The sequence below is a fragment of the Musca vetustissima genome, unplaced genomic scaffold, assembly GCF_032173495.1.
Source record: "Musca vetustissima isolate MV318-11 ecotype Yass unplaced genomic scaffold, APGP_CSIRO_Mvet_v1 utg21051, whole genome shotgun sequence".
In the NCBI taxonomy this organism is placed as follows: domain Eukaryota; kingdom Metazoa; phylum Arthropoda; class Insecta; order Diptera; family Muscidae; genus Musca; species Musca vetustissima.
In genome coordinates, this window is record NW_026877149.1 from 20851 (window position 1) to 33595 (window position 12745).

The window sequence follows — 12745 nt, forward strand, 5'->3', positions numbered from 1 at the left end:
ATAAGACGACGCCTTAAAAGAACTTTGAAAAGGTGTTCTTTAAAAAATACGTAATAAATATAAATCTTTTAAAGTATGTTACCCATTGCTATTACCGTACGTTTACGTTACGTTTCATATACGACTCAGTGCTTTGTTAGGTTACCAAATACCCCACACTAACGCATCGCTATTCACATTTATTTCTTTTCCATCATTCAACAATTAACTTTTGGGTTCTCCACTTTGACTTCTTCGTTATCGGGCATTTTGTCTTATCCCATTCGTAACAGGTGGAACGTTTTTCAATGTGTCTGCAGTCGGTGAAAAAAGCGGGAGAGAAAAAAAGACTTCTAATGACGAATAGTGTAAAGTAGGCCTTATTCTTTTCCCCAGTCGAAAAACAAACGTTGGACGCGGCGGCGACAATAATTTCGTTCGGAGAATCGCTCGGCATAACTAAACAAGAAAAAGTGTGTAGTGACAAATTCAATTGTTTTGTGTGTTTTCTTTAAATAAATGGCATAGAAAATAATAAATAAAAATTCAGATAAAAATCGGAATTATATAAAACAATATTAACGGATATTGCTACATCTCGAACGTGTTGGAAATAGAGGTAATGCAAGTTCTTGGCCCAGAAATATCTATGGACTAATTTTTGCTTGCTGCATAAATAATGCAAAAAAAGGCTTGAGGAGTAGAGCTGCATAGCAGGGCATTTGAATTTTGGGGATTTCTTTTTGGTAAAATGATTTGAAAAATATTTGGATTGTTGCAGGGTGGTATTATTCATTGTATTCCTTCATAATTACAATAAGAGATCTACAATAACAAGATCTATTAATAAGGTCACAAAGGTAGCAATCGAAATCGGAAAATAGCTGTTTTTTCTCAAGTCTAATGTCAAAAATGTCTACTTTGTTTACGTTTTCATAATGAGAGTCAATTCACAATAATGCATTTTGACAGCAAAAGACCAAATTTTGACACTAGACTTGAGAAAAACAGCTGACTTTTGCTAACTGGTCCTTTGAGGCCCTTTAAAAACTATTCTTTAATAAATCCACGCCTTAAGGGCCCTTTAAAAACTATTCTTTAATAAATCCACGCCTTAAGGGCCCTTTAAAAACTATTCTTTAATAAATCCACGCCTTAAGGGCCCTTTAAAAACTATTCTTTAATAAATCCACGCCTTAAGGGCCCTTTAAAAACTATTCTTTAATAAATCCACGCCTTAAGGGCCCTTTAAAAACTATTCTTTAATAAATCCACGCCTTAAGGGCCCTTTAAAAACTATTCTTTAATAAATCCACGCCTTAAGGGCCCTTTAAAAACTATTCTTTAATAAATCCACGCCTTAAGGCCCTTTAAAAACTATTCTTTAATAAATCCACGCCTTAAGGGCCCTTTAAAAACTATTCTTTAATAAATCCACGCCTTAAGGGCCCTTTAAAAACTATTCTTTAATAAATCCACGCCTTAAGGGCCCTTTAAAAACTATTCTTTAATAAATCCACGCCTTAAGGGCCCTTTAAAAACTATTCTTTAATAAATCCACGCCTTAAGGGCCCTTTAAAAACTATTCTTTAATAAATCCACGCCTTAAGGGCCCTTTAAAAACTATTCTTTAATAAATCCACGCCTTAAGGGCCCTTTAAAAACTATTCTTTAATAAATCCACGCCTTAAGGGCCCTTTAAAAACTATTCTTTAATAAATCCACGCCTTCAGGGCCCTTTAAAAACTATTCTTTAATAAATCCACGCCTTAAGGGCCCTTTAAAAACTATTCTTTAATAAATCCACGCCTTAAGGGCCCTTTAAAAACTATTCTTTAATAAATCCACGCCTTAAGGGCCCTTTAAAAACTATTCTTTAATAAATCCCCGCCTTAAAGGCACTTTAAAAACTATTCTTTAATAAATCCACGCCTTAGAGGCCCTTTAAAAACTATTCCTTAATAAATCCACGCCTTAGAGGACCTTTAAAAACTATTCTTTAATAAATCCACGCCTTAAGGGCCCTTTAAAAACTATTCTTTAATAAATCCACGCCTTAAGGGCCCTTTAAAAACTATTCTTTAATAAATCCACGCCTTAAGGGCCCTTTAAAAACTATTCTTTAATAAATCCCCGCCTTAAAGGCACTTTAAAAACTATTCTTTAATAAATCCACGCCTTAGTGGCCCTTTAAAAACTATTCCTTAATAAATCCACGCCTTATGGAAGGCCAGAAAACTATTCCTTAATAAATCCACGCCTTTGAGGACCTTAAAAAACTATTCTTTAATAAATCTACGCCTTAGAGGCCTCTAAAAAAATATTCTTTAATAAATCCACGCCTCAGTTGGCCCTTGAAAAATATTCTTTAATAAATCCACGCCTCAGTTGGCCCTTGAAAAATATTCTTTAATAAATCCACGCCTCAGTTGGCCCTTGAAAAATATTCTTTAATAAATCCACTCCTCAGTTGGCCCTTGAAAAATATTCTTTAATAAATCCACGCCTCGTGTGGCCCTTGAAAACTATTCTTTAATAAATCCACGTCTTAGAGGACCTTTAAAAACTATTCTTTAATAAGACGACGCCTTAAAAGAACTTTGAAAAGGTGTTCTTTAAAAAATACGTAATAAATATAAATCTTTTAAAGTATGTTACCCATTGCTATTACCGTACGTTTACGTTACGTTTCATATACGACTCAGTGCTTTGTTAGGTTACCAAATACCCCACACTAACGCATCGCTATTCACATTTATTTCTTTTCCATCATTCAACAATTAACTTTTGGGTTCTCCACTTTGACTTCTTCGTTATCGGGCATTTTGTCTTATCCCATTCGTAACAGGTGGAACGTTTTTCAATGTGTCTGCAGTCGGTGAAAAAAGCGGGAGAGAAAAAAAGACTTCTAATGACGAATAGTGTAAAGTAGGCCTTATTCTTTTCCCCAGTCGAAAAACAAACGTTGGACGCGGCGGCGACAATAATTTCGTTCGGAGAATCGCTCGGCATAACTAAACAAGAAAAAGTGTGTAGTGACAAATTCAATTGTTTTGTGTGTTTTCTTTAAATAAATGGCATAGAAAATAATAAATAAAAATTCAGATAAAAATCGGAATTATATAAAACAATATTAACGGATATTGCTACATCTCGAACGTGTTGGAAATAGAGGTAATGCAAGTTCTTGGCCCAGAAATATCTATGGACTAATTTTTGCTTGCTGCATAAATAATGCAAAAAAAGGCTTGAGGAGTAGCAGGGCATTTGAATTTTGGGGATTTCTTTTTGGTAAAATGATTTGAAAAATATTTGGATTGTTGCAGGGTGGTATTATTCATTGTATTCCTTCATAATTACATATTAAAAATTTTTTCGTTTTTATTTTGCATATTTTTAACACATTTCTATTTGTGTGGCGTCACATGGCCGTACCTCTTGCCCCCCATTCCTCAGCTATAGCCAGTGTGTGAACCAAAAAATATATAAGTTCCACTTATGACGTAGTACCTACATCTCGTAGCAAGACGTGGGAGTGTAACAAAATAACCCCTTTCGACATTTTTCTGTTATCTTAATAGAGGTTTTTCGCTTGCCAACATAGTTGCCAAATTGTGTAAAAAATGGGAATAGGTGCATCCATCCATCCATCCTTATAGCGATGTTGGTGTCGCAAAGAATGCTGGGAATTGGTTGGGGTAATGGAGGCGAGACTATCGGAAGCAGACAGAAGTCGCGACACAAGATAGCATATGGTCCATTGTATTTAAAACTGCAGGACGGAACGTAGAGTGAATGTATTGTGGAACGTTAGTCCGATACCCACAGGTCCACAAAATTAAATACAATCAAAATCGTTTATAACGACAATAATTTTATTCCGCGAACAGATTCAGACATATTAGGATCCGAACTCAATCTCCATGGCCTTTACTGATGTCGCGAGACTACTCAGGTACTTGGCTGTCGAAGCGGATACTGGTACTGATGAGACTGCCGTCGTTAAGATGGATGAATCACCAGTACCAGTAACTGCAAGGCAAGTCGATGCCAAGGAGATCGCTGCCAAGAAGTTGTACCGGAGAGCGGTTAACTACTGCAACCGATTCATCGGACGCGACAGCGACTCCATCACGTTAAAGAAGTTTCTTTTGATCAAGAGGAACCTCAAATTCATCAGGAACTATCCGAATGATATTGTGAGGGACTTCTTGATTGAAAGGGATTTCTAGACCCAGTACGATGACAACCACCGTAGTCCCTTCAAAGAAGGAGAAACCTGTCGGAGGTCCTATTACACCTAGGAAGCTGGTGCCTGAGACTTCTAAGCCCTCAGTACCCTCCAAGGATAAACTGAGTACTGAGACGTCTCAGACACCAGCATCCACAAAGACAGAAGGTAGGGGACTGTCGAAGTCAGGTCGAAGTAGAGTCCGTAAAAAGGCCTCCAGGAAGGCTGATAAGGCACAATCACCCTCTGTCAATCCATCCCCTGTCGAATTGTCAAAACCGATATCCAAGGCTGTGATAAATAAAATTTTTTAAGTAAACCCTTTGACAGTAGCAAAGACATTTAAAGCGCTATTCCTCGCATCGTTAGGAAGCAGTTTTCCAACATCAACATGGATTTCGTAAGATGTAAAGCATAACAACAGCATTGCACGCCATTTCCACACATATTAGCAGAGGACTTAACCAGACCACGCCATGCAACCGGACAGTTATGATGACACTTGACCTATCGAAGGGTCAACCATGCCAAACTGTTCGAAGACAGAAGAGAAGACAAATCTCCGACCTTGTTTGAAACGTTAGATAATCAACTTATGTGTGTGGACGCCAGTTGTATGTGGAATTCAGAAACCCCGTGGAAGTCTAAACCCCGTAAGGAGTTCTCAAAGGAGGGTTCATATCTCCGGAATTGTTAAACCTCTTACTTAGCTGACTTGTGACAGAACGTTTGTTCCATAAGTCGAGCTTAAAAAAGATTTCCAGGCGCACAGATCATCCAATTTGAAATACCCTGCTGAGATGTTGTTTTCCACTAGATTTTTTCATCGGGTACGTGGCCTTCCCCTTCTGTGTGAACCATCAGCTGGTTCGTTTATCTATGCTTTTTGAGCTGGGGAGGCATCCTCATCCATTCTCACAACATGACATAGCCAATGTAGTCGCTGCAATGTGGTCGGAGAAACACTCCAAGAGCTGTCTCATCTGCTTAATGATTGACTCGGACTAGTTTTGTTAAAAGTTCAGTGACTAGCTCCATTTTTCGCGTCCAAGGATACCATTTTCCTCAAGTATTCTTCACATATTTCATTCATTAATTATTCATGCAAAAATTTTTCAAATAATTTTATGCAAAATTAAGAGAAAATATTGGCAACCCTAAATAGCCATTGCATGCCGCCGATGAGCCAGACGGAGGAGGAGGATGTTGGCATTTGATAATGGGGAACAAGAAAATCGCCTGATGTCTTGCGTCTTTTTTGTTTTATTTTATGGGTGTTTTTTTTCATTCTTCATAAACATTTCTTTACATACATATCTACAATACTAATTATGTATGTATCAGTATGCATATGTGTAAATGCATGTGGTGTAGATGTGAATGATGATGATGTTTTATATATAAGTGTGGTTATTTGTTTTCCAAGTGCACTATGGATGCCGATGAATAAGTGATGGAATCTTCCAATTTGGGGGAAATTATATTGTGGTTGGAAAGGCCTGAAGAAGAATATTTATTTACATTTTTTAGAAGAAGAATTATTCAAGAATTGTCATGGTCCTTTAAGGCGTGGATTTATTAAAAAATCATATTTCGAGGTCCTCTAAGGCGCGGATTTATAAAAAATTATATTTCGAGGTCCTCTAAGGCGTGGATTTATTAAAAAAAATCATATTTCGAGGTCCTCTAAAGCGTGGATTTATTAAAAAATCATATTTCGAGGTCCTCTAAGGCGTGGATTTATTATTAAAAAAATATGTTTTCAAAGTCCATTAAAAAATTATTTTTTTTTTTTTTTTGAGGATTTTAAAGGCTTGAATTTTTTAAAGAATATTTTTCAAGGTCATTCTTTTTTTGTAATTATTGATCATTACACCCCATTCCTATATCTTTGTGTAAAAACAAAAACGTCATATAAAATGGGCCGGCCGGCATAGTACGCTCTGTCTACATCGATAGACTTCTGTTATTGCTGAGTAAACCTCGATCGTACAATCGAGTACAAAGTACACTTATTGTGGAACACTTACGTAGCGTTCAATTTGCCAAGCTGATAAATGAATTAAAAATAAACTAATTGAAATAAGAAGAAGACCAATAACAACAAAACACAGACATTTGTATATTCAAGTGCAAATAATTTTTTTTTTGGAATATGAAAAAAAATGATATGCATATCTGTGATTTGTTTATATTTTTTTGTTTATTTATTTTAGATTTTTGGTGACAAAATTTAAGAAAAAGACAAAACTCAAAAAACCATCATGAATCCCTTAACGTAAGTATTTTTATTTTGTTCACACCTCCCCCCGTTTTGTCTAATTATTTTTTATCGATTTTTTCCCCACCAATTTTCAGAAATGTGAAAAATGTCATTAAACTAAGCGAACATGAACTGCAGAACAATGCCACCGGCAAGGCCTCATGGCATGACATGTATCGGGATTCGGCATGGATATTTGTTGGTGGCTTCCCCTACACTCTGACGGAGGGTGATTTGATATGTGTCTTCTCACAGTATGGTGAAATTGTTAACATCCATTTAGTGCGTGACAAAGAGACGGGTAAATCGAAAGGCTTCTGTTTCATCTGCTATGAAGATACCCGTTCCACAATATTGGCCGTGGACAATTTGAATGGTATTAAAATATTAAATCGCACCATACGAGTGGATCATGTGATGGATTATAAACCGCCCAAAGATGATAAATCCGATGGTACATTGGAGACATGTGCGCCGCTGCCACAGGTCTATGCGGGCAATATCAAGGGGGAGGATGATAAAAAGTCGTCGTCATCTTCATCGGATAGGAAAAAGAGAAAATAATTATGTTATAAAATATGTATTAATAATTTGTACTTATTTGAGTAATTAAAACATGATGTAATATTAATTTTTATAATCAATAATTTATTTAATAAAAACAATGTCATTTTTTTATAAAATAATTATAATTTTTAAATGATATGTCTTATAGAAGGCTTGAATAAAGTCTTCTATGTGTAAGAATGTTGATAAAAGCCCTTTTAAAATTTAGTTTTCAATAAATCCACGCCTTAAAGGACCTTGAAAAATTAGTTTCTAATAAATCCATGCCTTAAGGGACCTTGAAAAATTACTTACTTAGCTGGCTTGTTACAGAACTTTCGTTCCATAAGCCGAGCTTAAAAAAGATTTCCAGGCGCGTCGGCCTTTTGCACAGTTTTTCCCATTTGAAAGACCATTTCGGCAATGTCGCCTTCGACTTGATCTTTCCATCGAATTCGTGGCCTTCCACTTCTGCGTGAACCATCAGCTGGTTCGCTTTTATATGCCTTCTGGGCTGGGGCATCTTCATCCATTCTCACAACATGATCTAGCCAACGTAGTCGCTGCAGCTCAATACGTCTAACAATGTCGATGTCCGAGAATAGCTGGTACAACTCATGGTTCATTCGACGGCGATATTCACCGTCAACGCAGATCGGTCCATAGATCTTTCGAAGAATTTTTCTCTCAAATACTCCCATGCTTCAGATCCATATAACAGCATGGGTAGTATCAGCGTCTTGTAGAGTGTGAGTTCAAGTTCCACAGTTGGTCCGAGTCTACGCGAGTAACATGTGTTGTTTGGTGTACAGAGTACCATTTCTGTTCACTTTTGCCTCTCGTGTGACCTTTTCCAGTAGGATGTTAAAAAAGTCACACGATAAATTATCACCTTGTCTGAATCCTCGTTCGTTATTAAAGGTCTCCGATAGATCCTTTTCGATTTTAACAGCTGATCTTTTGCCAGTTAAAGTTATTCTGCATAGCCGTATTAATTTTGTAGGAATGCCGAACGTAGACATGGCTTTAAACACCTCTGAACGGATAGGGCGCAGAGTGAAAATCTGGTCAATGGTGGATTTGCCAGGTCTGAAGCCGCATTGGAATGGTCCAATAATGTCATTGACCATTGACACAGTACGCTGGATAGGACATTATATGCGATAGGAAGTAGACTTATTCCTCTATAGTTGGCACATATCGTCTTGTCTCCTTTTTTGTGCACGGTACACAGTATGCTGATCCCTGATGCCCACTCTCGGAAAACCCAACCTACTATTATTTTCTAATGAATCCACGCCTTAAAGGACCTTGAAAAATTAGGTAAAATGTACACTAACATAGATAAAGTTTTTTGAGACCTCTTTATTCGAATTTTACTATCAAATAGAGACAAAAAAATCAGGTATATAAAATGTTATTGTATTTTATTTTCTTTCTTTTGGAACATTGGACTTTGTATTCCCAATATGGATACCACATATTCACATTATTAACTACAATTTATTTATTTAGACTAAAAATACAAAATTTCATGAATATATATATATTTCATGAATATATATATATATATATATATTTTTCATTAATTTCTCCTAAATTGTATGCAAAAAAGAGAACTAATTATCTGTCTCACTTCCTGATTTAATTACAGAAAATATGAACGAACACTTAATTGCTGCTGTTGGTAAATAACGGTATCGAGAGAGTGAGAGAGACAGCAGAGCACAAGTAAGTCAGATAAACAAACCTCCGCCGTCATCATCAACATCACAGTCAATAAGAAATCCAATAAGACCAACGACTCGGGCTAGACTCTCTCATCTCTGAGTGCAAAACAAAAACAAATGAGCCACACACACCAATATCTATCGAATGATCGACAGACATCTTTTATTTAAATATTAACGAGTTAAAAGCGAAATATTTTGCAACAAAGTAAACGAAAAAAAAAAAATAAATTAATAAGTGCATAAGACAAAATCGGGTTTTTTGTTTGGTCAAATGTTTGTATCCCGACCATAAAACACACACAAACATACATGCCGCTAGATTTAATCGCCGGCGGCAGCCAGTCAATGTCAACGTCGAAAAATGAAAGAAATTCAAAAATGCCTCTTTAATACAACAGACATAGAAATTATATGGGAGAGAGATAGAATGAAGAAAAATGAAAGGAGAAATTCCAATTGGATTTGATGAATGGTGAAGCCAGGGATGGGACATTTTAATTCAGACAAACTCTATTTGAAATTGTAAAAATATAGTTTTTTAAGTTCCTTTAAGCATAGTTGGGCAGGCTTGCACACCAGCGTTGATGCGTTCTCTTTACATTTTTTGATGTTAAAACAAAAAGGGGCTAAAAGGCGTGGATTTATTAAAGATTATTTTTTCAAGGTCATTTAAGGCGAGGATTTATTAAAGATTATTTTTTCAAGGTCATTTAAGGCGAGGACTTATTAAAGATTATTTTTTCAAGGTCATTTAAGGCGAGGATTTATTAAAGATTATTTTTTCAAGGTCATTTAAGGCGAGGATTTATTAAAGATTATTTTTTCAAGTTCCAAGCCGATATTATTGCCTTACAGAAAATGTGATGGAAAGGGACTAGCGTAAGTAAATCAGATTATTACGCCCTGTATTATAGCTGCCATGAAACGAGACATGAATTTGGCTGGGGATTGATGGTTAAGAGGAGAATTAAAGACCTCGTCTCCAGATTTACTCCAGTAGACGAGCGAATTGCTATAATCCGTATAAAAGCTAAGTTCTTCTACATCAGTCTCATTTGCGCCCATGCTCCGACCGAAGATAAAGATGAACAAATCAAAGACCCTAGAAACAGCAAATGACCGTTGCCCTGACTATGACATTAAAATTCTGCTAGGAGATTTTAATGCAAAAATCGGAAGGGAAAATATTTTTGGTCACACCATCGGAAAATTCAGCCTCCATGAAGAAACATCAGACAACGGCATGAGGTTGATTGACTTCACGGCAGCAAAAATAAAGGTAGTTAGCAGCACCAGATTCAAGCATGTCGATATACTCAAGGCCACTTGGATTTCTCCCGATCGAACAACGAGAAATCAAATCGATCATGTTGTGATAGAAGGCATTCATCCAGTGTTTTAGACGTCCGATCGATCCGAGGTGCGAATATCGATTCGGACCATTACCTTGTGGCAGCCAAGGTACGCACGCGCCTTAATGTAGCAGCAAAGGTGTGATCTAACGTAACACGGAAATTTGTACCCTACACCGCTCAACTTACCCAATTGCAACTTACAAAAAAACACATCGACACATTTCACCTATTCGTCGACTATAAAGCCACATTCGACAGCCCTATCCGTTCAGAGGTCTGAAGCATGGGTACTTACGCAAACAGATGAGGCAGCTCTTGGAGTGTTTGAGAAAAAAATTCTCCGAAAGATCTATGTGCCGATCTGCCTTCACGGTGAATATCGTCGTCAAATGAACCATGAGTTGTATCATCTATTCACAGACATCGGCATAATCAGACGTATTGAGCAGCAGCGACTACGTTGGCTAGGTCATATTGTGAGAATGGATGAAGATGCCCAAGCCCAGAAGGCATATAAGAGCGAACCAGCTGATGATTCACGCAGAAGGACAAGGCCAAAAATACGTTGTAAAGATTAAGTCGAAGACATCATCGCCGAAAGTGGTCTTTCAAATTAGAAAAACTGCGCAAAAGGCCGACGCGCCTGGAAATCTTTTCTAAGCTCGGCTTATGGAACGAAAGTTCTGTCACAAGCCAGCTAAAGAAAAATAATATAAATTATATTATAATATTATATTATATGATTATTTATATATAAATTAAATTATATTTATTTCTTATTTGTTCATTTAATTTTCTATTTATGGATTTTTTATTTATTTTTATTTAATTTGGATTTTTATCATCATATTAATATATTTTATTGTATTAATTTATTTCATTGTGTCGATTTAATTGTTCATATAATATTCATATAATATATATTTTTTAAATGCATTTTTAATAATTTTTTAATGCAATTTTGTTATCTTGTTTTAATAATTTCCCAGAATTTTTATAAATAATTTATTATAATTTGATATAGTTTTTTATTATTAAATTATATTTCTGTTACATTTTTTAATTTTTATTATTTTATTCCACATTAGTTTATTTTATATTTTTAATTTATAGTGTAATTATACATCCCCATCCCTGGCTTCATGCAGTCATTCTCCGCAACATAACACTCTGTTTTGTTATTTTCCCCTTTATGAGTGTGAGAGAGACAGAGAATGGACCGTAAGAAATATCAAACAATGCATGGCCGCACTCTCTTGACAATGAAATCAAGCCACAGACACAGGGCTGCCATATTTGCCGATTTATCGGCATTTTGACGATTTTTCACTCTAAAAATGGAAAATGCCGATTTTCCGATTTTTGCCTCAGAATTGCCGATATTTCAACAATCGACACAAATTGTCTAACTTTTTAATTTAATACGGCGTTACCATACAAACATATAAAATTTGCAGCTTTAAATCATCATAACTATCGACGACTCGCCGCAGCCGTTTTCAATGGCTTAGAAATCTGCATTGTTTGACAGCATTGTACTCTGTCTAGTTTACATTTTACATCGAATAAGGCAAATCTTTAGACTCCGAGTTTAGGGAGTTAAACTTTCTGAATTTTGAAGAAATTTTTGAAAATGCAGAATATAATTTAAAAAGTTTTTGGAAAAAAATTTCCGACTCCAATTTAGCTTTTCCAGTTTTGTCTAAATTTGTACAAAGAATTATGGTTCTTCCACAGATCTACATTTTTTGAAGATAAATGAATCTTTTATGTTATTTTTTTATACAGAATTGAATTTGTTATCTTTTTTTAGTGTAATAAAAAAATATTGATTTGTTATAAACCAAAAAAATATGAATTTACTTATAAGTTATATGCTTCCGATTTTTTGCCGATTTTTTAAAATACAAATGCCGATTATGCCGATTTTTTTCTGAAAAATTGACGATTTTTCATGAAATTTATCTGGCAGCACTGCACAGACATGCCGACTCGACTCTGTTCAAACACGGATGCAACAACAACAAACTATACAAACTAACTAATACAAGTGAGTGGTCAAGGCACCGGTAATAAGAAATATACAACAAATGTTTGTTTTTTCCGTTGAATAGCATTCAGTCTGCGCTCAGCCACCATAGACGGTGGACGGTTAATATTTATTTCCCGCTTTCTTTTAATTTCCGTGTGTCTCGTGTGTGTGCCTGTGTTTATCTCTCTGTATGTATGCATGATCGTAAGTTAAATCAAAATGGTTTTTACGAGACATCAGCTGAAAAGCATCATCATCATCGTTCGTCATCAGTATTTTCTAAAAAAAAATAATAGCAAAAATTGTTTGTGTGAAATGTCTGTCTGTATGCGTCATTAGCATATAAAACAAAGAAAGAATATAAAGTTTGCAATAATAAAATAAAAAAACGATAGCAAAAAAACTACCAACAACAATAATAATCATCTAACGAAAAGAAAGTGTATTTTAGTTTTTGGTGTCTATCCTTATTTTCTATGCCATTCATTTTGCACCAAAAAGAAGAAATTTCTTTTTCCTATCTTGACAACAAGAAGAAAAGAGCAACAGTTGTTGTTGTGAGAGAGAAAGAGTGTGCTGCATGTGAGAACAAATTCCCCCTCAATA

The 12745-nt window shown here is 35.6% G+C and overlaps 1 protein-coding gene across 1 annotated transcript; it reads left to right on the top strand.

The window, feature by feature from the left end:
• Positions 1-6474: 6474 nt before the first annotated feature.
• Positions 6475-7037, top strand: LOC133321726 (RNA-binding motif protein, X-linked 2-like). Its single transcript, XM_061530808.1, has 2 exons — positions 6475-6488; positions 6569-7037. The coding sequence occupies exons 1-2, from the start codon at positions 6475-6477 to the stop codon at positions 7035-7037; spliced, it is 483 nt and encodes a 160-aa protein (XP_061386792.1).
• Positions 7038-12745: the final 5708 nt, after the last annotated feature.